The 27990-nt window shown below is 41.1% G+C and overlaps 1 protein-coding gene and 1 long non-coding RNA gene across 14 annotated transcripts in view; one reads left to right on the top strand and one right to left on the bottom strand.

The window, feature by feature from the left end:
- Positions 1-27990, bottom strand: part of ctnnd2b (catenin (cadherin-associated protein), delta 2b) — a 233597-nt gene that overhangs the window by 138889 nt on the left and 66718 nt on the right. For 9 of the 13 annotated variants that reach the window (XM_026149115.2, XM_080293036.1, XM_080293037.1 and 6 more), the window contains exon 3: positions 11595-11707. In XM_026149115.2, the coding sequence (XP_026004900.2) occupies positions 11595-11707 (113 nt within the window). Of the gene's footprint in view, positions 1-11594; positions 11708-19622; positions 19758-19967; positions 20215-27990 lie in introns of those variants that run through there. The other 4 variants (XM_080293042.1, XM_026149121.2, XM_080293045.1 and 1 more) reach the window with 2 other exon arrangements.
- LOC145421982 (uncharacterized) lies at positions 5697-6646 on the top strand. Its single transcript, XR_013903345.1, has 2 exons — positions 5697-5819; positions 6401-6646. It is a non-coding gene; the product is annotated as an uncharacterized LOC145421982 (long non-coding RNA).

The raw sequence follows: 27990 nt of genomic DNA, 5'->3' as shown, positions 1-27990 counted from the left end.
CATAAAAAAAATCATGTTATATTGATTAAAATTTGAAAGTTTGATGCCATTTACTGAGATCATGGATCAATTTTCCATCTTGCTGGACATTAGGAAAAAAATGCTGTTTTTTTCTGCATTTTTAGACATAGAAGCTGTGTCCATCTTTTATATACAGTAAACATCAGAGCACTAAATACTGCCTGGCATCTCCGCCTGCCTCCGCCGTCTCTTTCTGCTTCCTCTTGATGAGATCTTTTGATGTTGAAAAGATGCATTTCTATCACACAGTTAGCATATCAAAGCAAACCAAATAACAGTTTACTCAGTAAATCCATGTTGTGCAACAACAAGAGGTGACTCCAGGACTTGAAAGTTTACTAAGGTAACTAGACTGAGAAAAAAATCAAATAGGCACTCTGGGAATTAATTGCCACCTAGTTCCATCCAAGCTTTGGGGAAATGTTTTTCTGTGATATAATCTGTTCATGATGCGATAAGGCCACTTTGTATTAATATTGTTTGTTTGAATTTGCTTTTGATTCTAAATGCACCTCATTTGTTTGATTTTAGTTTGGTTTTACCACAATTTGATTCCGGTCAGCTCAATTTTCAACACTTCTTGGAGTCACTTAGCCTGACTAATGACCAGAGAAATTCTGCAGCTTTCCATCACTGTAGACAGCTAATGCATGTCTACTCTTAAAAAGATTTAATAGCTCACTGTAGCTTTAACAAAATCTGATTTGCCAGTAGAACTATTAAGCTGAGGCTGTTTGATGAGAACAACTGTCTATTATAGCTGTTATTTTTGTAGTTTCTACTTTCAGACTCATCGGTTCACTTCCTAATGAAACTGTGTGTGTAAGCCTCCTTGTTTGACAAGGCTGATATTTACCTCTTAGACTTTCTGTAATGCTCTGTATAGCCAAAGTCCATTCTTCCGATTACCTCAAAGAGGAAAGACTTTTTCCCTCCTTCGGGTCTATTAGGGACCTTTCCTAGAAAGCAGTTTTTGAATGTAATAAAAACAGGCAGTATTCTTAGTGAAGCCTCTCCTCTTTGCAAACATCTCTGTTAGTGGATTTGTGCTGAGGGAGAGAGAGTCACACTGCTGTGAGTCTAAGCTGGCAGAGCCTTGACAGCTTCTGGGTAATGGGCGCTCACTGGGCTCGCCAGACAGGTCACATTTTCCCACCAGACGAGTGACAGTGGGTCTCACTGGGTGCTCTGGTTACAGCCAATACTTACACACACACGCGCGCACATACATACACACAAAAATGAACATGCACATGCGTGACACACATGCAGTTACCATTTAGCAGCCAAAAAAGCAAGTGGCCGTGCATGTGATTACCTGACAAATGTTGCAAATGAAACAGCCAAAAGCAAGTAGCCTGACATGGGAGGCGGCGATCCATAGTGGTGCCACCAGAGAGATGGTATCTGTAGCTACTGAGGGTATTCTCGCTGTCATAGGTCCACTTCGATGATTAGATAGAAAGATGGTGGCCAGGGAACAGTGGGATAAATATAAAGAGGCCACTCTTGTATCCTAGAGTTTGTCCTACTTTGCTATATTTCAAGTTACAAGCTAAAGGATTCTTAAGATTAAGTAGCTGGGTAAGATACGATTCAAGCAGCCAGTCCAGTGTTGGTTTTAAAATGTACAAACACTCGGCCCTAAGCTAGTCCAGATCTGGCCGGTGACTTTGTTTTCATTTTGTACAACCAAGCCAAAGTAAAAACCGCTACAGGACACAAAATAATAACGCTGAAATGTACTGCTTGAGCAACAAAGCGCTGTTTGTATAGATCAGAAAGACAGCTGACAGCATGTCTGTGTAGGTTCTCAGTCATCCAGGACACGTTAGTCTTGAGGGCTTGAAAAGACAGTAACTGGACTTATTTAGGTTTGTGAAGATATTTTTCCTTCGTCCAGAAGGATTCCTCAGATGTGAAACAACTGATGGAGAGTCCCACGGAATTAAGGGTTAAATACACACCTAAAGAAGTTCAGGCGCCTTCTTTCCAAGCCCTCAAGACAGCTGACAGGTTGAAAAGAGCTGGAAAAGATGATGAGCGAAATGTAGACAGAACTAAAAAAAAATATGGAAGGACATAAACTGACATCAAAAACGGAGGTCAGAGGAGAAGAGATGATAAAAGTGAACACGAGGGAAAACATAATAGCAAGAGAAGATGAAGAACGAGAAGAGCAGCTCTCTCTAGAGCCAAAAATCGTGGGGAAAAACAGGGACCGAAGCTTTTTAAGTGCTGTGTATTCAATATTGAATATCTGCAACCAGAATTGCACTGAACGCTTCTACTGATTAGTTTTATCTACTCTAACTGTGGTCAAAAGAACTCTTTGCACAGACAAAAACACTGTCTCGGTTTGACTGAAAGAGTAACACACACACACTGTGGATTTGTACTTTTTGAAGCGATAAAGCAGCAGCATGTGTCGCAGCAGACACTGTGACCTGTGGTGACTGATTAAGACCGGAAAGAAAGGCAGAGCAGTAGAACTCATTAGCACCTCTGAAAGTCTTTATTTTCTGCAACACAACAGGAGCAGATTCCTGAACGGCCAGCCCTCCACAGCCATGTGGTCATTCTTAACACTCACTTTGATTTGAAGTTTTCTTTAGCGACTGTCTGCAAACAGAACTTCATCATACTGTAGCTTCCTGTTAGACATATCAAAGCCAAACATTCAAGACAAAGAGATTCAGGTGAAAAGACATCTGAAATAATCTATAAGATTAACAAAGAAATTTGTGACAAAAAACCTTTATTATTCTAGTATAGTTACATTTTTCTTTCATAATGTGTTGTTAACACAGGGTAAGCCCAAGAAAGGCCACGCTGAACACAGCCCCGTCCTCTATTGTTCTGCTGCTTTCTATCTTTCACCGCCATCAGCAAGATGTGTCTGAAAATTCTACACAGCTATTGTATTATCTTTGGTCATATCATATCTACTGTGCCTCAATCTATAAACTTGTGGTTTATCTGGGTGTAGAAACTAGAGCTGCTGCTGCTTTGGGAAAGACAATAAGATGGTCCGTGATGGATTTGTCCAACAAACTAATAGAAAGAGAGTAGCTCCACACATCTTGATGATATTACAGATTAGCTGGCTTCAGATAGAGTTATCCTACAAATAACACATTTTATTTTCCGCATAATTAGTTTCTAAGAGAGCGAGAGAGAGAGGGGGGGTGGGTGGGGGGTAATTGAGTTGATCTTCGTTATTTGGATAATTACGAGTTGAAAAGATATGACTAATCTAAAAAGCCTTAACTGTTTCTTTTTAATGCCCCTGATCATGAAGAAATTGTATAGCAGAAGGTTCTTTGTTTTTTTTTCACACAAGTATCAAATCAAGAATTAAACTTTAGAGTTGTACAGAGTTTGTAAAACTTAGTATGACCACTTTTACTCTTCAGCAAAGCTTAAACACTCTCAGGCAAGCTTTCCTGAAATCTCTTTAGGTGTTCCTCAGGAATATTTCTCCAGGCTTCTTAAAGGAGATTCAAAGATCTTCTTTGGATGTTTTTGCCTTTTGTTCTGTTCTCTGTAAAGATGATCCTACACTGCTTTAATAATATTGAGGTCTGAGCTCTGGGGAGGCCAATCCATGACTGATAGAGTTCCACTGTGTGTTTTTCTATGTAGGTATGCTTTTACTGCATATCATGCTGAAAAATAAATACTTAGCCAATCAGATGCTTTCCTAAAAGTACTGTATTGTGAATCAAATCACTTTTCTGCATTTATAATTCAATCAACTTTGACAAGATCCCCCAATAGCACTGGCTAAAATATCCAATATCCAAAGAAGAACTTCAAAAGTCTTTCAGAAAGCTATTCCTCAAAACTAGCTTAAAAAAATACAAGAAAGTCTGGTTTACTGGGAGCAAAAAAATAAATAAATGAGGTGTGACTCAAGATTTCTGCACAGTGCTGATCATCTATACCAGACACTTGTCACACTTTATGCTACACAACTGAGAACAGTGGCTAGGTAATCTGGAACATGCAAAGTAAGAAAAGCTGAGACTGTCGCTAATATATAATATGACTTCTATACTGGGTGCTGTTTTAGCAACACATTGGTTTAGAACACACTGACTGTTAACAGCTACATTTTTCTTTAGCTATAATTACATATTCTAATTTGCCAAATGAGGCAAAGCAATCTGTGTCATGCTAACGTTAATCTAGCTAAACGAACAAATAGAAGAACAAAAGAACAAATAGAAGAAAGAAACAAAAAGTCAACAAGAACAAACGTTATGGATCAAAATGACAAACAATTAACGGCAAACGCTGCAACAGTTTGCATTTTTACGTTGTCTGCGCTGCTGATGTTAAATTAAAGTTTGTAGCTTACATACAGTTTCAATATGTTTCACCACAAATGCTACCAAGATGAATTCCTGTCCGTGTATTGTAGCTGCCGATTATATTTTGACCCCTCTGTTCTCTGGGACAAGCAGTGATGAATAAAACTATTTGGAACAGCAGCAATACTAATGTTTCAGAGGTAATTGAACAATAAATCCAACACGCTTTAGGCACTACAAACCTCCAGCATATTGCCGTGCTGGACTTGTGTGTTTTGCCAAACCATTTGTCCATTTAGTAATTACCCCGCAAGTCAAACAAAGTGGATGGCCTATAAAATGGAAGACAGTGTAATCCGGAGGACGCTCTGCCCCTCACTAAATAATAAACCCATCTAATCGAGTTTGCAAGACTGCAGCATTTATATCTGCGCGCGGCTGTGTGATGAAGTGGAAGACACGTCTTTCCGGACTCTGCACCTTTTCCCATCCCACGTTGCCGCCGTTGCAAATGCGGCCCTGTGACAGCGCAGAAGAGCTATACGTGCATCAGTTAATTAGACTTGTGAATGAGTCAGTTTTAGACCATCTTCCTGCTCTTTGTTGGTCCACCCCTTAAATTGAAATGAGAATTACAATACGGGCAGATGAGTAATTAGTCTGAGCCGGACGGAATCCCCACTCGCTTAACGGAATCAAAGAGAAGAAAAGATGATGGATTGTGCACGTCTATTTATATGTGTGTGTGGGAGACAGAGTGAGAAAGAGAAATGAAGACGGAGGCTTTAATCGTGTTCCACTGTCCTGAGAGGAGGGCTAAGTGCATTATCACTATTGTGTCAGCAGTGCAGTTTTCACGTTGGGACCAGTATGGAATGTGTAGAATGTGTTCTTCAGGCTCAGAGCAGATATTGAAGCTGCCGTCTAAACTCAATCAGAGGCAGATAATATAACAATGCTTTATGTTTTTCGCCCGTGTTATCAAAAAATATATAAATAAATAAAGAACAAGACGGCCCCGCACAGCACAGTGGACTCTGACAGTGGAACATCCTTTAGAAAGACCAAAAATAAATAATGCTGCAAAATGATTTTGCTGTCTCGGGTGCAGTGAGGAATTATTAAAAATATCAGGTTTACACAGCAAATTCAAAAGTGTTAAATTTTTTGGTGTTAATAGTCTCCTTGCAAAAGTAGAGTTAATTTTACTCTAAGTAGAGTCACATTCTTTTAATGTAACTCTGAGGTGTAAAATGATAGTAGTTAAAATCGAGTGTTAAAAATGAGTGTTTCTCTGTCAAATCTGGAGGTGTTAAAATGGAAACATTAACTCTTGACCTCTTAACTCTGAACTCCTAGAGGGGCTATGACACCAACAGAGTAAATTCACAGACTCCGCCCCCAGCACGACTCCAATCGAAGCTGAAGTGAAGCCGTTTCAGAACATTTTGCTCTACATATTTGAGTTGTTTGCCATGCTTGGTAAGTCATTTTTTCAATTGTTTCAATTATTTCTATTAGCTTTTACTTCTGTGGCTCTTTGGAGTTGAGACAAAGCTGTGTGAAAGGCATTAGCCATGTTGCTCGCTGATAGCATAATATTCTGTTTTAGCTAGCTGAAAGGTATTGTTTGCGGGCAAATACCACAGCCTTGAAAAAAAGCTTGCATGTGAATTTTCAGTCAAACTTTTGGTCAAATACACCTAAAACAATGTCTAGAATGTGAAATGTTGGTATAATGGTGCTACTTGAAGCCTGAAAACGATCGCCCATAAAAAAAAAAAAACGAGCAAACAGCAGTAGCAGGCGTCCTGACTGGATTCTAAGTTAGCATAGATCCCTCCAGAGTTTTGTGCACACGGTTTAGGTAAAAATGAAAAAGGTTGAGGTTTTACATTTAGTTCAGTATTACCTGTTGCCTGTGTCCTTGTCTTTTGGGAAAATACTTTACACAAGTAATGGCTCAAAGAGGATTCCTTTTTTTTTTACTGTGCTGCAATTGTTTACTGGATTATTTGTGCCATTAATTAGTGTCAACTAATTTTTATTCAATCTCCACACAGGATATGCTTGTGAAGATGGAATATGGGGGAGAGCAGAAGTGCGTTGAAGTTCCACAAAGTGATGAATGAAGGACATGCATATTGTATTGAAGAAATAAGTGTTGAGAATGCTGTTATTTGCATTTACCATGTCAGACCTTTTGATAAACACAATTCTAATGAAAGTGAGAACATGTATACTGTTAGATCTTTCAGAAAATGTTTTGAAATTGTGGTGCACAGTTCAGAATAAATGTTTTTCAAAAACCATTGCATCTTTTTAGTAAATGTTTATTTCCAAAAGAAATTTCTAGAAGTTCAGAACAGTAAAATTCCCGCTTTTTAGAATGAATTAGAAGATAACTCTTACGCAGTTAAACTAAAATACTCTTTGAGAGTTAATATATAAACTCTTAACACCAAGTGTTAAATTATCAACTCCAGACAGATTTGGTGTTTAACACTAAATCAGAGTTAACGTACCAACTCTCCAAAAAGAGTTAAATTAACACTCTCTGGTGTGGACCCATATAAACACTTTAATAGTGTTTATATGGGTCCAGTGCGAGCTGGAGGTGAGGGCCTCCAGCTCGCACTGGAGCGGTTCGCAGCCGAGTGTAACGCAGCGGGAATGAGGATCAGCACCTCCAAATCTGAGGCCATGGTTCTCAGCCGGAAAAGGGTGGAGTGCCCACTCCGGGTCGGGGATGAGTTCCTGCCCCAAGTGGAGGAGTTCAAGTATCTCGGGGTCTTGTTCGCGAGTGATGGGAGAAGGGAGCTGGAGATCGACAGACGGATTGGGGCTGCGGCTGCAGTAATGCGGACGCTGCACCGGTCCGTCGTGGTGAAGAGGGAGCTGAGTGTAAAAGCGAAGCTCTCAATTTACCGGTCGATCTACGTCCCTACCCTCACCTATGGCCACGAGCTGTGGGTAGTGACCGAAAGAACGAGATCGCGGATACAAGCGGCGGAAATGAGCTTCCTCCGAAGGGTGGCTGGCCTCTCCCTTAGAGATAGGGTGAGAAGTTCGGCCATCCGGGAGGGGCTTAGAGTAGAGCAGCTGCTGCTCCACATCGAAAGGAGCCAGCTGAGGTGGTTCGGGCATCTGGCAAGGATGCCCCCTGGGCGCCTCCTGGGCGAGGTGTTCCAGGCATGTCCCACCGGGAGGAGGCCCCGGGGCAGACCCAGGACACGCTGGAGAGATTATATCTCTCGGCTGGCCTGGGAACGCCTTGGTATTCCCCCGGACAAGCTGGAGGAGGTGGCTGGGGAGAGGGAGGTCTGGACCTCTTTGCTTAGGCTGCTACCCCCGCGACCCGACCTCGGATAAGCGGATGAAGATGGATGGATAGTGTTGAAATCAAATCCGACAGTGTTAATTTGGACATGCTGGATTTGCTGTGTATAAGCAATGTTACCTCTAAGCCAGCGGTCCCCAACCTCTTTTGCGCCACGGACCGGTTTATGCCCGACATTATTTTCACGGACCGGCCTTTAAGGTGTCGCGGATAAATACAACAAAACAAAAATAGTACCGGTACCGAAAAAAAGAAGATTTATTCATAACACACGTGAAAAGACCCAGGAAAACCGAGTTAACAATAAAAACAATAACAAAATAACGCTGAAAACCGATAAAAACCCTGAAAAAAATACATTTCACACCTGAGCCTCAACTCTCGCGGCCCGGTACCAAACGACTCACGGACCGGTACCCGGGGGTTGGGGACCGCTGCTCTAAGCTGCGCGCATGCGCAATTGTGCACTGCTGGCTCGGTCTCTGATCACAGAAAATCTGCGTTGCGCACACAAAAAAAATCTAACCTGAATTGAAATTAAAATTAATACTTTAACAATTCTGTTTTTTAGTGTTAGTCAGTAAGTGACTGGCTGCTCCCGTATGGGATTAGAACAATGCCGCCTTATCCCATAGTCCAGCCAATAATGCAATTCACATTCGTATATACGCAGCTAATCAACGTCGTGGGCATGCTGTTTTAGCTAGCAAAGCGGCGTTGCTGATGTGGAGTGAAGCCACGTTTCCTATTGGTTGAAAAATGTACTATGCGGACCAATCAAAAAATGATATGGCAACATGGCATTTAGTTGTTTAGGAAGGGGGGGAGTTTTAGGTGACGGCGGTGTTTTGAGATTTGAGAGATTTGGGACATTTAGCGCAAATCTTGTGTAGTTAGTGTGTAGTGTAGTCAATAGTTTTGTTGAGTGTGTCAGAACCATGAGGCGACTGCTGAATGTTACAGGTGTTACAGGAGTCACACATCTCCTGTTGTCAGGCCTGCAGGTATCAGGCTGTTGTTCTTCTTTATCTCATAGTGGACAGAAATTATTTTTTGGAGTGGCACAAATAATTTGTGTGGCATCAAATTTGCAGAACAGCTGATTGATCTGTAAATAGTTTGAAATGTTTATTTGAAAAAACGCCTTGGCTGCATTTTTAGGTAAACAGCTGCAAAAACTTTGTTGTTTGCATAACTCAGTTACTTTTTTGAAGAAGTAACTATATAATTCATTTCCTTTAGAGCTTTATTTAAAAAAAAAAAAAGAAAAAAAAAAGAAAGTTGTGTTTTCAAAATTGGAGTTCAAGTTTCAACTTCCAATAGTGTTAACATACTACACAGGTCATGAACAAGATTTTTTTTTATTTTCATTGTAAGTGGGCTAAAGCACTTAATTAAAAGTAGTCTAACATAAATGTAAATGCTGTAATTTGATTATTTTAATAAACCATGTAACTTGGATGGATTCGATGCTGGCGGGACCACAGTGCACACGTCTGCTGTCACTCATAGTGGTCCAAGGGATCGCTCAGAGAGTTTGTGTGTCCGCTCAGACACATGAAAAATTAGAGGGAACATTGCTTATAAGGGTTACAAAATTCTTCATATTTGAGCGTCCATTATAACGCCTTTGAACGTTAGTCAGGTCACATAATCGCATCGCGTCTACATTACCTCTCTTGAAATGATGTGTCAATTTGGCATTAGATTTCTTTCAAATTCAAATCCTTCCAGGGAAATGAGATCGTTTCTCACGCATAACTCTCAGCATCAAGGCACAGCGAGTAGTTAATGTGCAGGTAAAAGCTTCAGGAATGCAACTCGAGCCCGTCAATAAACGTTAAGCCTGCCAGTAAGGTTTTGACAGCACATCTAGAGTTAGGTTCATTAATGGTCTCAAGCTTTTTTTATATACTTCTCCTTAAAATGACTCTGAACTGAGCAACATGTGTTTTACACCATCACAGCCTAATTGCTCCATGTCTTTGTCACCTCCCTGTTGTTATTCTGTGCACTTAATATGAACAGCTGAAAAAGACTAAGAGGCGACAATGGTGAACATGTGTTCTTTACATGGGTTCAGCTAAGGGGATCGTAATTACTAAACGTGTAAAAACCTGATAGCAATTCTCGTGTTGTTAAATAACACAAGCAAGCAACGCTATCATTTCCTATAAAAGGTGTTTAGGAGGCAAAAGGGAAAAATTGTTTAAACTAAATTTTAATTAGTAGAGCATCAGGAACATTTCCTAGTCAAAATATAGTGCATTTAAAAACCCAATGATTTTTTTCACTAATAAATGAGCCTAGCCTAGTTGACTGCCTTGAGTTGTGCTGTTTCAAAGCTGTACTAATCAATATTTTCATAATACAAACAGGTGAAATATCCAAGTGTAGTTGGGAAGGGATTGTGAATATAGATCCGTAGTAAATTACTGACAGTGTGCACTCAGCATCTTAGTCTGTTTGGTTTTGATGTCTACGGTTCTGCAGCACCTCAATAAAAGCTGAACCCTTGTCGGTTTGCTGGTCTGAAGCAGTCAGGTGTGTGTTAACACAATGCCAAGGAGGAAAGACATCTGCATCATTGCTACCCATCAATCTGGGAAACATTATAAAGTCATTTCCATACAAAAAGTTCAAGTCAACTGGAAAACATTCAAGACTGTTGCCAGTCTTCCCAGAAGTGGACGTCACAGCAAACTCCAAGGTCAGACCGTGCAACGCTCCGAGAAAGTGGAAAAAAGCCCAAGAGCTACACCGTAGACTCTACAGGCCTCAGTTAGCAAGTTAAATGTTAAAGTTTATGATAGAAAATTAAAAAAAGAGTGAACAAGTATGACTTGTTTGGAGGGGTTGCTGAGTTCTACATGCTACTGAATCACAAGGTACACTTAATTTTACACAGGACTGCTTCTCGAACTGGAAGGTTGTTTTTTTTTCTTCTTTACCCTCATAAATAAAACCTTAGAACTGAGAGAGGGTGCACAAGTATGACTTAAATGGTTTTGATGCATTCTCAATCATCCAGGTAAGAAAACCTCCAAGAGGTTATTCTGTTCATCTGGACGTAGCATTTTCAGTGGGAGAAACGTTTCGTCACTCATCCAAGTGACTTCTTCCGTCTCCTTCTTCAGAGACTCAAGAAGTCACTTGGATGAGTGACAAACAATACAATGAGTGCTACATACAACAGCATTTATGAAATATTAGCAACAATCGCTTAAGCTAAGATGCATGGAGATAATAAGAGTAATATATTAAAGAGCAATTTATAGAGTAAATTATTAATGTTTACTGGCAAGTTAGGTATAAAAAAATCCAGATAAATGCTAATGTTTCTTAGCGACTAGCTGAAGTATAATTAGTTATTTTTAAGCTATCATTTTGGCTATAGTCAATATGTAAACACTGATTTTTACTGTCTGTTCTGCTCCTTCTATTGGTGCCTTAAATATAAATGTCAGCTAGAATGTAACTATCTATCTAGGTACTGTAATAATGCTCCCTGCATTATTTAAATGCTATAATCTAATGAGATACAAGCTCACTTAAAGTGAGCTTTTAAAAATAATAATAATATGTAATCTAATTACTGCTGCACTGTGCACACTACTCGACTGCACTATAACAAACCTGAAACATCACATCAGCACATCTCTGTGTATGTTTAAACTGGGTAAAAGAAAGCAAGCAACATTGGGTGCAGCGCTGCTCTCTCCGAGTTCAAAAGCAAATCACTACAGCGCGGTTACCAGCACACCGATGAATTTTGGACACGAATCAAGGAGTGTTTCTCTAATGCGAGCAGCTGTATAGCTAGTCACCTGCGAGAGTACAGCTGACACACACAGGTAGAGTGTACAGAAGATAACCTGACAGGTGTTGGACACACAAACACGTTCACACGCACACACCTGATGCTAGTCATGCTTCCAGTCTCAGAGCCAAGCTTGCATCTCTCCAGCTGACTGGCGACAATCTGTCGTTCGGCTTCCAGCTCCCTGGTCAGACGTTCAAACTGCAGCTCCTAGAAAGAGAAAGAGAGACGGGGAGGGAGAGCAAGAATGTGTCAAAACAATCTGTCTATTTATTTACTGTCACGTTTACAGTCATCCTGAGCATTAGTTTGGCTGCGTTCTCGCTGACACATTTTTAATTGTTGTGAAATGGACTCCGCAGTCTGTGGTGGGAAAACAGGCCAGATATCGCTGCGTCTGCCAAGTTTCACACTGCCAGATATTCACAGAGAAGAGTTTGACATGTTGCAAAACTGTGACACCAAACTCAAACCATCACAAATGTGACATTTGCTATTGTGCCACTGAGGAAAGTCATGGAACAGCAGAAGGTTTTGGGGGAGAAGAATTCTGCTATTTTTGACATATAGTGTCAAAAAAGTTGTAAGCATTACTCTAATACTTGGCTCATCTATGCACTGACACCCGATGGATTTATACCCTGCTGGTAGGCATATGCTGGTTGATATTAATGGAGTGGTGGGAAAAAAGTTGTCAGTCACATCTCACAAAAAAAACATTCATTCCCCCCTCCCCGCCCCCAATTGTTCTAGGATAACAGACAAGAAGGACAGCCCTAACTGTCCAGCCAGTGTGACGAAGAACTTCAGCTGCAAGAACATCCCTGGGGAAATGCATGTACCATGTTAAAGCTCTGCACATATGTATCTATGAGGAAATTGTGAATTCCCGCATACTCTAAAAATATGAATATGAAGAAATGGGCCCATTGAGATAAACAGCTGGTGACACCAATTCTCCAGTGGAGTGACATTACACCACTGCAGAAGAGATTGCAGCAAAATGATCCAGTCCAAAGAGCAACAAAGAGGATGTGGAAAACATGATGGACATAATTTAGTATGTTTTATGTATTTAATTGGATGGTTTTCTATCTTTCCGGCAGACCAGGAGGTTCAATGGGTTTTTTTTTAAAGGCCGTGCTTAATGGTTATTTCCACTGCAATTGCGTCACATTAGCTACGTTCACACTGCAGGTCTTAATGCTTAATTCAGATTTTTTGATCAAATCCGATTTTTTTGTCTGCTCGTTCACACTACAAATAAAATGCGACAGTAAACGCGCTCTAGTGTGAACCCTCAAAGCGGCCCGCATGCGCAGAAGAAGACGTCACACACAACGCGCTCTGTTTAGACCCAGAGTAAACAATGGCTGTATCCCAAATCAGGGTCTGCAGCCTTAAAGTACGCAGCCTCAACGATCCTCAAGGGCCGCGTACTCAAAGACCGCTAAGGCCGGAAGTGCGAGGCTTGTGAAATGGGACGGTCTAGCCTCCGTCGCGCTGCCCAGGTTGCCTAGCAACCATGATACTAACAGCTGGAAACGTGTCATACAGCTTTGTTTGACAGACATGAAGGAGAAAATCTTTTGTTCATTTGTTTGTTTCTTTCTACATGAGCTTTGATCATTCTCTGTAAGATTAAGGTCAGCTATTGAACGGCGTATATTTTAAAGTAAAGGCCTTAAAACCAAGTTAGTACAAACGTCACTAATGTCACATAACTTTGCCGACATGTTGCCAACAGTAATTTTTAATGTTCTTCGTTATTAAACATTTGCACATAAATAAGTGACATAATATTCTGTACTTAATTAAAGTTTACTCTTCGGCCGCCCCTCATCCGCCGTTTTTTTTCGGCAAAATTATTCACACCCACCGCCGCGCTATGCATTTTGGGATATGTTGGGCCACGAAGTCTACACTGCCACAGCCTTAAAATTCAGGGAAATGAAGGACGCATTTCAGGGCCGCATTTCGAGCAGCCTTTGAATTGGGACAGGCTTCGGCGCGACGCTGTGACGCAATCGGCCTTGAAATGCGTACTTTAAGGCTGCAGACCCTGAATTGGGATACAGCCCCTATTGTTTGACTGATGGCCCTTAATATAAAGACTTCGGACTTTACATTTCCCAATTTTTGCTTTAAGTTATTTTGTTATTTACATAATAATGTAAATAATCTAATAACTATCCTTATTGCTGTTTTAGAGAGGAGCGGCGCTTCAAAGGATAGTAGCAGATTTCTGTCAGAATCTGCAGATTATACAGTATAAATAAAATGTTCACGTTTCTCCAACGTTGTCTTCCCAACAGTTTCACTGACATCTACGCTGGATGGCCAGGAAGCGTTCGCAATGTCTTATCGGGTGCTTCTCCGGAGCTGATAATTGGCGTCTGTCTTGTGTCAGTGACGTAAAAGACAGATTTAATGCGACTTGACCATTCAAACAGCAGTCGCTTTCTAAAACATCGGATATGTATCGGATTCAGTACAACATACGAAAGTACGGAGCCCCGCAGGGGACATGGGAGAGAAAAAAAATTAGGGAGAAAAAAAAAATTAGGGAGAAAAAAAAAATAATTAAGACGGACTTTTGCGAGATCTCGCAAAAGTATTAGCCGCATTCTTCGGAGGCCGCCAGCTCGAAGCAGACCGGGAGGTCGAGGCACGATGTGCCGGGAAAGCGGTGTTCCTCCCGGCTGTAGTAGGTCTCAACCTCCCGTTAGCTTCGAGCTAGTGGCCGCCAGCTCGAAGCCAACCAGGAGTTCGAGGCACGATGTGCCGGGAAAGCGGTGTTCCTCCCGGCTGTAGTAGGTCTCGACCTCCCGTTAGCTTCGAGCTAGTGGGTGTCAGATCTCCAAAAACGTCGGAGCACTTTTGCAAATATGTGATGTCTTGTAAACCGAGCAGGTATCTGACGTTTACACAACTACATTCACGCCTCAAAATATCTTAAAAGTGTATTTTGTGACCCAGAAAGAGTAATATTACAACTAAGTAGCTGCCGCCATTGTTGGAATTCAACTTTCGCGAGAAAGTTTTGCGAGATCCCGAGTTTGTTTTGCGAGATCTCGCAAAAGTCCGTCTTAATTTTTTTTTTCTCCCTAATTTTTTTTTCTCCCATGTCCCCTGCGGGGCTCCGTACGAAAGTGACCCAGATCGGATTTGAAAATATCGGATTTGTGCCGTTCACACTGTCACACCATGAACGGATATGGGTCGCATAGGGTAAAAAAAACGGATTTGATGCGCAGTGTGAACGTAGCCATTTTGCTATTACTGTTTTTATTCTGATGTTGCCACAAGTAACACACATACACACTTACATGCATTAGTTGTGTGCAAGCTGGCCTCATAATGGATGTATCACATATTATATCATCTGAACAGACTAGTAGGTCTTTGGTCATTAGCATGCGAGCCTCTCTTGAAGGGGGACCTAGTAATGCTAATTTGTCAGCTAATGCTAGCTAGCTTGGTTAGCAAGCAGCAACATACACACATGTCAGCTAATTAGCTAACTGTCTAAGAAAATACCAGAATTTCGCTCACCAAAATTGAAGCACAAGCTTTTTGGACAGTCTGTACCACACAGCAAGCCATTGAACTAGTCAGATAACCTTTTAAAAATGACAAGAGTTTGCGGTTTGCTGAGTTTCAAGTCTGTATTTGTATTTTTGGCTTCTACAACAGTAGCTTTGTGTCATTCAGCCTTGAAACCCATTTTATTTTCTTTGTCCTCGCTTAAGGTAAAGTTTCTTTTCATCGGCTTACACCAGGTTTAAACAGCAACTGGGTGGGGTGTCTGTCCTGACATGGTGATATTAGAGACAGCTCCAAATCCAGGAGCAGAAATATTGTTTAATATTTATAGGACTCTGAAGTGTGAGCCTTGGCTCACAGAGAGTCCAGCTAAGAGTATATGTGTCACAAAATAAGGAAAAATGTAATAAATTGTACTTTTCGCTGTTCCTTTATTTGACAAGGGATCGCCACAGCAGATACTTTGGTATATCTGATATGGCGGATACCCTTTCTGATGCCTGCTCAACCTCTTTAATGAGAGTAAAAAGAGGAACGTCACCACACAAAGTCAAAGCTGGAGCTGTTTAAAACTGTCCAGTAGAGGTGTCAGTAGTATGCTTGTACACTGGTGTTTTAAAATTGGTTATTATGACTTTCAGCATTGAGAACCAGAACACTGCAGTTCTGTGCAGACAGAAAATATCTTGCTAGTTAAGCAGACTTGACAGCCATGGCACAGATCATGAAGAATACTCTATTAGGGTAATATTTCACTGCCTGGTTTTATAACGCATGGATATTGACTGCTAATAGCAGCAACTAAAATATACAATACAAATTGTCAAAAAATGAACTTGAGTTATATTTTATATCTAAACTCAATGTATATGTTTGGTTTAGGATGCTGGTATCTGTTCAAGGCTTGGATGGCAGCTTAGTGAAACCTATAAGCTCCATTTTAAAAAGTCAAAAAGTTTTCATAAATCACGCGTACGTGCCATTTAAGAGCAAATCTTTTCATTTGGGTGGCTCTTGATAGAGACCTTTTCTTAGGCTTAATTTATGCGTGATGAATAACCACTAATTAGCTGATGTGCCAACAAGCAAGCAGCTGATTAGGATATTTGTGTCTGCTGCTGTGATCATTATAGCTGATTAAATAAACAAAATTTACCAATTTGTGCGAAAGAAAAAAGAAATAAAACAAGAAAGATCAAATTGTTTTGCTGAATCACTCAAATCAAGTGGAGAAGGCACATCAGCGCTCAGCCACTGCAGTGTTGGTTTCAAAGGTATGGTTTGGATCTTTAAATGGCTTTCTGACAGTCCTTTGGCTGGTTCGAGATAATAAAAGTGACATAATTACAATAAGTCACGCCAGACCACAGGATACAATCAATCACTGTTTCCAAGGCAGCGTTTAAATAAAGACGAGCTATTATGAAAGAAATATGCACTCATCAACAAAGGAAGGAAGTGAAGAGAGTGATACAAGCGCACGTACAGAGCCTATTTCTCAGATCCTTTAAGGTTTACAGTTTTCCATCACCATCATTAACCTTAATTAATCCCCCCCCCCCCTTTTTTTTTTTGGTCAGGCTGTGAACCTGGCGGCTGTTGCCTGATGACTAAGACCCTGTGCAGGTAACGACCAACGTTCTGTGCAAAGGTCGTTGTTTGCAGCCCGACTACAAATGCAGATGAATGCAGCTAATAAAAAGCTTAATCATCATCAGACGATAGCTGATTGTTTTCAGATTGCATTTTGGGAAATGCATTCCTCTTGTGGTTTCCACACTCAGTGTTTGGCTGCACATAACCAAACTCACTCAAATGTGACTGATCAGCACTCTGACTGTGCAAACTGAAACCTGAAAGCTTCCGGGACCAAAATGTTCAGCCCTCGTCAGCAAATCCATCATATTCATATGCAAATATCTGTTTACAGGGATTTTTTTCCATCAGTCACCACACAGTACTATAGGAATACGTGGCTCCTTGATTAAATCCACCCATACTTAATTAAATTCAGACAATGCATTTAGTAAAGGCGCACACTTCTTTACATGCAGTCTTATAGTTGATGGTGCATGTCAGAGTGGATTGGTCTGTCTCAGGGCACAAATGTAGTGAAGGTGACAGTGCCCAAGAGTATAGGTTCATCATTCTCAAATGGAAGAACTTCCTAAATCTGGCAGTCAAACTGAGTAAAAGCAGAGGATAACTGTTAGTGCAGCACTCCTCCAATCAGGCTTTGAAGGAAGAGTGGCCGGAGGGAAGCAATTCCTCACTAACAGGTACAAGACAGCCCACTGGTGGTTTGTCAAAAGGCAGCTGATTGGGCTCTTGGGCTATAACAAGAAAAATCCTCTGCCCTGATGAAATAAAAATTGAACTGTTCCACCATAGCTCCCATTGCCATGTGTGGAGAGAGCCGGGTAGGGAGAATCACCTTATTAATGCCATCGATACAGTCGCTTAAAGTGGTGGTTAGGCAGCATCGTGCTGTAGGGATGTTTTTCCTGTGACAGAGACTGCAAGAGACCCTTCGGAATAAATACAGAATAATCCCGAGTGAAAACCGTTTTCAGAGGGCTCAGGATACCAAGCTAAGCAGAAGGTTTATATTTCAAGAAGACATTGAAACAAAGCACATCACAGAGAAAACACAAGAGTTGCTTTGGATAACACTGTGAAAATCCTGGAGTTTTGCAGGCACGATCCAGACCTGATGCCAGGAGCAGCTCGGGAGACCTGAAAGCGGCCGAGCACCAACACTCTCATTCCAACCCGGCTGAGCTTAAAGGATTCTGCTGAGAAGAATGGCAGAAACCCCTGAAAGAAAGGATCATTCCCAAGAAAACTTGAGGCTGTTATTGCTTCCAAAGGGGCCTTAACCAAGACAAGGACCTGAAGACTTATAAAAACTGCACATCTCAGACTTAACACACTCCAAAAACCTGTTTTTTGTTTTGTTGTTGTTTAGTACGTGTGTATGATGCCTCAAAAAAAATCCATCTTAAGATGAGTGTGAATCATAACAAAACTCAAAAAAACAATCCTATAAGGGGGAAGAAAGAAAAATAGCACCCTCTAAAAACTCAATAAGTTTCATTTTGCTTACACAATAACTCAAAAAAAGACCCAGGTGGAGTGCCCAGCAAAATTAAGTTATACAGATTCAGAAAACAAATGCATATCATTAAAAGAGAATAAAAACCAGTCTGCACCCAATGCAGCTTAATATTAGCGTTGCCATTTTTAATGACCTAAAAAAAAGCTTGAAAAGGAACATTAGTGCTATTTATAGTGCTAACACAATGCGTATTTTATGGCTAAGAGTAGTGATGGAGAACATAGTGCTGGACTGTGGGAGCGTAAATGCCTAAGATGCCTGAGGCAACTCTAGGCTTCCCACCATAATGATACAATTTGATTATAATGAATCATTAATGTAATAACTTAACAAATCAAATTGCAAATTTCACTGTAATTACGCAACATCTTATTATTAATGGCAACTGGCCAGACATACAGGCGCACACACCAGCATAGAGAAACATATGTGACACAGACACACACACAGGCATACAATGATAATTAAATACATCTGTAAGGATTCTGCAAGTGAGGACACAAACGTTGCACACATCAGTGGGGACATGCTGCTGTGCCTTTGTGCTGGTATCAAGACAAACCAGGCTCAGGGAGGGACAGCCATCTGAGTGATGAGAGGACAAAAAAAACAAAACAAAAATAAAATGAAACAAAAAAAACCCCCCAAACAAACATAAAAACACACTGTGGAAGAAAGACAGATAAATAAATATTAACTAATCAACATTACACCATTTTAATACCATTCAAACTATTCAATGAACCCTTGTGCATGGTGGATGGGGCTGTGGGATTAATGTTGATCGCTATATGTATTTGCAGTGACCCTTCCCTTCAAGAGGACAAGCAAGGTCCAGTAAAATCCCCCAAACTCAGCCCCTCCACAAAGCCATGAATTTTCTTCTCTTAACTTTGTCACCCGTGTCCGTGTTCTGCAGTCAAACCAGAAGACGTGACAAAGTGCAGCTTCTGAAAGCATTTTGTGAAGCAGAAAGTCTGGATGTTAACATCCACAGTGTGAGAACAGTTCGACATGCTTCACTGTTTGCACACTTTCAACATTTTCACACAGCACTCGGGATAAAAATATAGCTGCTCAACAGAACCCAATTAATCAGTCATATTTGAGAGAAAACTAAGAAGCCACACATGCACGTAATTTTAGCCCTTTAGCCTAAAATCAATCATCATAGTATCTGTTGAAGTTTTAGCAAGCAGCCAATCCCCCACCAGAAGCACACTGATGCTTTCAGCGTCTGTGATCTCATGATCCCATTGAAGATAAAAAGCTATAGTCTTCTGATGCCAGTGAGCTGCATTTCTTATTTACATCTCAAACACCACTCCACACATGGAAACTGCACGTTTCTCCCTGTGCGATCTGACTTTTTACGCAGCCAAATCAATCTAAACCCCCATAATCAGCTGATGCAACGAAAGGAACAGCGAGAGAGAGAGAAAGAAAAAAAACACAACCTACTTTGAGGCAAAGTCTCTGTAGCAGATGAGGAAAAAAGTGTTTTTTGTTGTTTTGCACAGAGTACACACCAGCAGACTAACAGGCTGACTAACCAGCTCCATTGTGAGCTGTGAGAATTCAGATGCAAGTCTTCTCAGAAACAGCCAAACAAAAGCGATCACTCCCTCCTTTTTCTACCCGCCCTCCACTCCTCGCCCCCTCCGATCTCTGCTCCCTCCAATTCACGGCTGAGGGGCAGACACCTGTTACTGCAGAGCAAGAGGAAGGGACTGTGATGGAATTTAATGCTGGAAAGAAGAACTGGTGAAGGAGTTGCATAAAAAAATAAGCAACGCAGACACGTACCTTCACATGGACCATACTTCACAAAGAGACAAAATCACAGAATATCCCGCTTTGCTTTGCTCCTGTCTAGTCGAAAAGCGACAACAGTGCTCCCTCTCCCTCCTCCAAACACTCATCTGTCCTGGGTCAAACCAAGTGATAGAAAGACAAATAGAAAGACATAGAGCGAGAGCGTGCGCGTGAGAGAGAGAGAGAGACCACATGTGTCACTTGAGCTGCCTGCACCTCGGCCCCTTGTCTGTCTCTCGCTCTCTCTCTTTGCTTCTATGTCTGTGTCTCTTTTTCTCCCTCCTCCGGGGCCATGAAGCACACACTCACACACATACACACACTGTGTTCACTGAGGCACAAAGGTCCCCATGGCAACGGAGCATTTAGAAGCCCCGTGGCATTATTTATGCAACGTTGCATCACAATGGGCCCTCCCACCGGCACAGCATGCCAAAAAAGCCCGCCGCTCGCCAGTCACTCTCTGTGACTCTCACTCTCCCTCTCTTTCTCTCTGAGCAGCCATCTGCACCCCCTCCCTCCCTCATCCACCATCACTGAAAAGCAAGGAGGGATTTTGGGAGGAGGAGAGCAAAGGAGCCTGAAGATGGAGAGGAAGTGGGATGGAGGAAGGCACTCTCACTCACAAACACACACACACACACACACACACACACACACACACACACACACACACATCTCTCTCTCTCTCTCTCTCTGTTCTGCCTCAGTGAAATCCTATGGGCTGAGACGGGATGTAAGGAGTGTATGGGGCCAAAAAAGTGCATTAGGTGTGTTATAACTCACCCAAACACAAAACCACATGTAGATTACACACGGCTGTAGTACGATGTAGTTATTATCTGCAAAGACCCGATCACATCACCATTTTATAAAAGTGTACAATCAGGTCATTTCAACTGAACCAACATTTGTCTCAGTGGAATCTAAAGCAGTATGACTGAGCCTTTCTGAACTCTAACATGAGGAAGCGCCAAGCCTCAAGGGAATGGAGAGTCACACTATCCAAACTACACACCAAGGCGGAGTGTAGGTGTCTTTGCTTAAGTGCTCCACGAACAGGGGTGGTTTGTATCGTGCTCGAAATCTATTGTTCTTTTAGTGACTGTGCAAGCTTGGTGGCAAAGTGTCAGCGTTATCATATCCCAGAATAAGATAAATGTATTCATACATAACTTCCCTTAGCTGCTAACATGTTAGGGTAGGATTGACACAGGAGAAGTGAAACGCTGATGTTCTTTCCTGGTTTTCACAAACAGGTGCACTGGCTGCTTTTCACCTCATTCATTTAAAGGTAGACTTCTTTTGTACACTTATATCAATAATTATAAACTTCAGTCCAACTAAAATTTGAAATGAGCCATCTTATCATCAAGTGACATTGTTGCCCTCTGCAGGACTGAACTATTAGGAGTGGTAATAGATAGCCCTGTATGACATTAGGCCTAACTTATTACAATTAGACTGAAACAGGACTAAACTTAGTTGTAGAATTTGAGGTTTCTTTCATAAAACAAGTCAATGGAAGTCTGAAGTAGTTTTCACTGACTGCTGATTGACTCCCTATTGTCTGTTGGTTCTACTATTTCATACTAGCAGATTATTAAGATTGTTGATTCTGAATTAAGCTTTGTGGTTGGTGGTGTGGGGCTGGAAGTCCGCACAACTGGTCTTCCAAAATGGAGGATGCTATCATATAAACTGCATTTACAGTATACAGTTTTACAGTGGCTGATTACTGCTAGCATGTCTATGTACAGCTAGTACCATAGACTACAAGTTAACTCGTCACAGTGTTAACTTACAGTGAAATGAAATATTGTCAAATAATTATACCCAGGTGAGCATCACATGAAACACACACATGCATAACCACGTCTTACCCAGAAGCAATCTGACTGGAAACCTGAATCCATGATTTCGCAGCAGGTGTTTCTCTGATTGTTACTTTCCATCGTGCCAAGAAGCCCTGTGAACGTATCTTCAGACTGTTTTAGTTTTGTTTTACGCTCTCTGACTTGCCCACCTCCTCTCTCTGTCCAAACAACACTAAAGCAGTCACTGCAACCCAATAAAAACATTGCGTGCATGCAAAGCTCCAGCGTCCAATCATTTCCTTATTCAAATTTGAACTGGCTCAGTTTACGTGGCTGTTCAGCTTCAGGCAGGTTAAATCACAGAGGTAAGATGAGTGTTTGGGTGAAACAGATGGATCAGTTTGATCAACTCTTTGTTTCGGTGTGAAAGTTGGATAACAGCAAATGATTTGAACACGCCCGGAACATGTGTGTATTTGTTATTTCAGGCTAAAGAAATGTGTCTTAGTAGTTGTATCTACACAGTAAATTGTATGGCCAGCAACAAAAGATTGTTTTTTCCCCCCAATCGATTTCCATTAATTTCAGAAAGTACTTATCAAATGGTGAAACATGTTGTGTTACTCTATCACAAAGAACATTAGGCCTAAGCAATACTGCATCACTGTTCTACATCTAAAGAGTTTGGAGACGCCTTTACAAAGACTGGTGAGAGCAATGCAGAGGCAGAGACATCCTGCCTTTGTAATCACATCAAGAGTGTTTCATTAGACCCTCCTTCCCTCATGAACATAAATGTCTTCTAACTTCAAAACATCAAGTGTGAGGGCAGAAAGCTTTGACAGAAAGATGCAGATTAAATGAATCAGCTATTCACTAGCAGATAATGATTCTTTTTGTCTCGTTATGTGCAAACACCAAACATCCTGCTGGGTCAGGACTCCATGGAGGTATGGCTCCTGCTAGATGTTGGACTTTAAGGTGCTATGTGGCATGGTAGTATCCATTGATAGAAGGTGAATTATGGCCATAAAAAGATGCACATGGTCAGCAAATACATTTGAGATAGGCTGCACTATTCAAAGGATGACTGATCAGTAGGAGGTTGATTCCTGTTGTTCAATGGTTTTGAAATGATATACAGCAGCACTTTTCTACTCCCAGTACAACAAGCCACATTCACCCAATCACAGGGGGGCAAATTCGAGGTTCAATATCGTCCCCAATGACACTAGGACATGCGGACCGGAGGAGCCGGGGCTCAAACGAATGACCTTCCCGTTAGTAGACAACCCACTGCATCTGCTGAGCTGCAGCTGCTGCCATTGAAACCATCTCTAGCAGGCTAAGATGCCAGCGTCTGTCCTGTTAGGATATTTTTGGTGCAGAACCTGACAGTCATCCACCTCAAGATTACATGTGCTGTATATTCTAAGATTTTTGTCTGCTTAGTTGGAAAGAATAGCTATCTGAGGTACCACAGCCTCTCTGCCAGCTCCAACCAGTCTGGTATTCTCCTCTGACCTTTCTCACCAACAAGCGGTTTCTGTCTGCAGAACTGCCACTCACTGGATGTTTTTTGTTTTTCACACCATTCTGAGTAAATTGTAGCAACAGCTGTGGTGAAAATCCCAGAAGATCAGATGCTTCAGAAATACCCATAACACCTGGCCTACCACCAACAATCATACCACAGTTAGTTAGCTAGTAAAAACCAGCTGGATTATCAAATTTGCAAATTTTTTAGAAATGTTCAAAACTAAATATCGGCTGTATAAATGTTTTAAGACCTAAAACTGAATCTCCTAATTACTACTTCTCTTAGTTGTAAAAGTAGTTATAGACCTGGTTTGAACTCTGGGCTTAAAAATGGCCCACAGTTCAAACCAGGTAATCAATTGATGGTTTAATTTCCATCAATTGAGTTATTAATTGCAGTTAATAAGGGAGGAAAATAAGGAAAATTGGAGTCCCTTTTGGATCTGCTTTTTCTGTGTGTGACAAAGTGGGTGCATTTGTAATGCCCTCCCTTTGTCCCAGATGTGTTGACCTTTTTTTGCACATTATTCTGTCTCTGTATTTATTTGCTATGATTTTCTATTTGTCAAAGTAACATTGCTGCACTCACTATCCCAGGTTTGTTTGTGTAAGCATTCTGTTGCCAGCAAATCAAACATACTGCAAATTAAAGCAAATACTCAGTTACATGTTTCTTTATATTTTATTATGTTACAGATTAAAGGGCGATTAATGGCCCTATATATAGTCAGTCTCTGCCAGACTCAGATGAGAGAGGAGAGGTGAGCTGTGTTACCAAATCCAGGTACTTTTGAGTTTTGTTAATGAAGTTACTTTGGGGGTAAGTTTTGTTTGGAAGTTTCATGCAGGATGGGGTCCACTGTAAATAAATTGCTCACCTCTGAAAACCCCAAATGTCTCCTGAGTCTGCTTCCCTACCACCTTCTTTGACGTTCGAGTCTGACTACCTCACACTGTGAAAAACAGTGTTGTTCTCCATAGACCGTAAATGCAGCTAATGTTACACAATATAATAATAAGCACCAAAAACTAATGGAAAACAATACATTTTGAAATTTTGCTAAATTTCCTTCCCTTCATTTGATTCACACTGGGTTCGTCTGCTGCTAACTATTCATGGACGTATAACATTTTCTTTATATTTACCACTCAGGCTAAAAGTTGAATATGTACTGTCCATCACGTCATGGTTAAAAACTTTGTGTCCACTGAGGCAGCCACGTCTCCTAATGCATGTTTACAGAGGCAGGAGTTCGGTCCATAATTCAAATCATTATTACGTGCTGGATTTTCAATCAGTTTCCAAGTGCTTTAACATTTATATCTCATACAACTTTCTGATTTCCCAATGGCCCCACCCCACCTGTTTCTAAGTCCCGCCCTTGTACCACTTCATTTAGAAAAAACAAACAAACAACCCTGCAAACACGCCTGTTGTCTGGGGAAATAAGTGGCTTAATAAAAGGAGCCCAACATTTTTTTTGCCTTTGGGCAAAGAGGTTAATCCAGCCATGAGCCTCACTGATTGCATGGGTGTCATTTTCCTTCAAACTCAAAAAACTAACATAATAGAAACGGACTATTATTAAAGCTTTTAGTCCTTTAATCAATAGACTACACAGCCTTAACTTTCTTGAAAAAAAGACACACACACACACTCTGGTGGCAGGAACTCTGAATGTGTGCATGTGTGTGCATGTGAGCGAGTAATCATAGCTTGATAAGCAATTGAGAGAAAAGGACAACAATTAACTATGTCTTAATGAGCAGGTTCCACAATCAAGTGCTTGTCAGCTGATTGCATTACTAAAGATTCAGCTCCAATCTGAGCTTCTTAATGGAGACAGAAGGAGGACGGAAAGAGAGTTAGTGTGCAGCCACTAGCTCATAAGACCACGCTGGCCCCTGAAAACCCCATTAAAGCAATTAGTAAAGTAAGATAAATGACTGTAGGACAGTGGTGGGCTGCATGGGGAGCAAAGTTAGAGTATGTGTGTGTCCTAGCTGAAGCCGTTCCTCTCTCTTTCTCTCTCTCCCCAGTGTAAAGCGGTATAATTGTGCCCCTTGGTGTCCGACTGGCATTTAGATGTTTTAGATGGGGGGTGGTACTGTTCGATGCGAAAATGTCACAGTGGCTGTGTAAGCTAAGCCCCTAAGTTAGTGTTTCAGGATGGACAATTATTAGGCACATCCAGCTGGTAACAAAGTTGTCCTGTAGGTGGAGGGAAAAAGGCCAACATGAGAAGGTGGGGCCTGATAAAACGATTGTGTAGGGCAGCGGTCCCCAACCCTTTTTGCGCCACGGACCGGTTTATGTCCGACAATATTTTCACGGACCGGCCTTTAAGGTGTCGCGGAAAAATACAACAAAATAAAACCAGTACTGGTACTAAAAAAAAAAGATTTACTCATAACACATGGGAAAAGACCCATGGAAACTGAGTTAACGATAAAAAAAAAAGAAGCTAAAACCCCTGAAAACCATGAATTTCACACCCAAGCCTCAACTCTCTCGGCCTGGTACCAAACGACTCATGGCCCGGGGGTTGGGGACCGCTGGTTTAGGGAGCCATATAAGTGTGATAAAGAAAAAGGAGAGATGGGGGGGGGGGGGGGGGGGGATTTAACTCTCCTCAGATACTACTTAAGCGTTCATCCCAAACCAGACAGATTTGTCTTGTTGTTCCCCTGTAGCTGGTCTAATTTCTCTCCTCATCCCTGCTTCTCTCTTCAACTGGCTTCAAAGATGTTGGTAGGTACATAAATTATGAGCAACGGTAAAATATTCAGAGTGCTGTGTCTTTGTTGAGCTTACAGTGCTGCTAAATAGGAACGCTACTCAGCTGCCATCAAGGTAAAATTGTTTATTCAAACTGCGGGCCAAATCAAAATCTCAAGGATGTTGAAAGCTCAAGGCCAAGTCATGAGGTAAACATCTAAAGGCTAAGAGTTCTCTCGGGCTTTCTTGACATTGTTGCTTTAATCGCACTGAAACACCTTGTGGCCTTTTTATTTCTGCCTCGTTTATTGCCCGTTGCTGGGAGCTTTGCCAGTCAGGCATTTTGTTTCTCCCCTCGAAAAATAAAAAATAACAAACGCTATCTTCAGGTGCAAATGAGGACGCATAAGCACCTTTACCTAATAAAAGCTTGGCTGTTTGAATCCAAAATGGATTCAAAAACAAAACAAAATACAAAGACTTGCATGAGATCACAATAGATCTCTCTTTTTAAACATTTTAATCTTCTCTGAACTCATGTAATCACAACCCACGCATTGTTCCTCTTCAAAAGTCCAATTGTACTCAACTAAAGTGCAAACCAAGTGTCTTGCCACGCTGGTTTTTAATCAAGGATGTGTTAGTAGTCGACTTATGTGGGCTGGACTCCATGCAGAGCAGAAAGGATTAGTCAAGTAAACAATTAACTGATTAGGGGAGCTATTTTGGTGAACTGTTTCATTTGGCTGAAAGGGGAAACATTTGTTGGTTTTACTTTCCCAAATTTTAGGATTTTCTTAAGTTTTTCTTTAACATTATTGTTAGTTGTTACTCCCCAGGAACTGAACAGATACATAGACTGTAACTAAACGATGGAATAGCCACTATGTCGTCACCAGTTAGATTGTTAGTCCTCCTTTCTGTTTTTGTTGTTTTTGGTCATTTTGTTTTGGTTTTGTTTGTTTTTGGGTTTAGAAGGGACTATATTTGGATGAAATGCTAAGTTAGCAGATAATGCTAACAAACTTTGTTAGCAAGCTGCATGTATCCAATGCACAAATGCAAATGCAGTATTTTTTTTAATTACTGTCAAGTAAAAGACTAATAAAAATTACAGAAATTCCTGAAAGTAAAGGGAGAAAGTGGCAGGCTGTGCTACACAGTCTATATTTTTTTCAGATTATTTTATTAAAATGTTATAAAAGGGGCACCTGGTCCAGCAGGTGACCACAGGGGCTGAGCCAGGGCCCTGTGCTGGGCATCCGTCCCCATCTTTTATTCCCCTCTTCGGACAAAAGTTTAAAATAAAAGTCCAAAATGCCACAAAAAGCACCAACAACGTGGAAAAACCAAAGCATTTTTATTTTTATCCTAAACATGTTTGGGGTTTTTTTTTTTTTGGGGGGGGGGGGGGGGGGGTTATAAAGAATGACTTGACTAGTCATTACAGGAATTGTAGTTTTGGCATTTCTACAATGATCTGATTTTTTCCAGAATGTGCTACTTGGACAAAAGTAGGCATCTGAATATGTGAGTTTCCTTCCTGAGGCAGTGTAAATGCAGAATAGCAAATCAAGTGCATGGAAAATTTACAGTGAGGATACTGCAGCCAATGTTCAAGTTGCGCTTCAACTTTTGATCCCAAAACAAACTAGAGGCCAACCTTTGTTAAAAATTTGATTTATGTTTAAAGCCAACAAAAAATACAGCTTTGGGCCAAGAAAGTATCAGTTAAAAAACAGCAAATTATTCATTGCTGGAACTTTGTGCGCATCCATCTTTCTCGATGACGTCAAAGAAAGAAGCAGCAGCAGATAGACTTTGATCAGGGACATTAATATGCACATTCTATAAATGTATGAATGATAAGCTTTTGCTTTAGACAATGTGAGATCAGAGAGAAGACTGAGAGCAACTGGAGACCGCTGTTTTCATTCAG

The sequence above is a fragment of the Astatotilapia calliptera genome, chromosome 18, assembly GCF_964374335.1.
Source record: "Astatotilapia calliptera chromosome 18, fAstCal68.1, whole genome shotgun sequence".
Taxonomy (NCBI): Eukaryota; Metazoa; Chordata; class Actinopteri; order Cichliformes; family Cichlidae; genus Astatotilapia; species Astatotilapia calliptera.
Note: the sequence above shows the minus strand (reverse complement) of the source record. Positions and strands in the feature narration are given on the sequence as shown.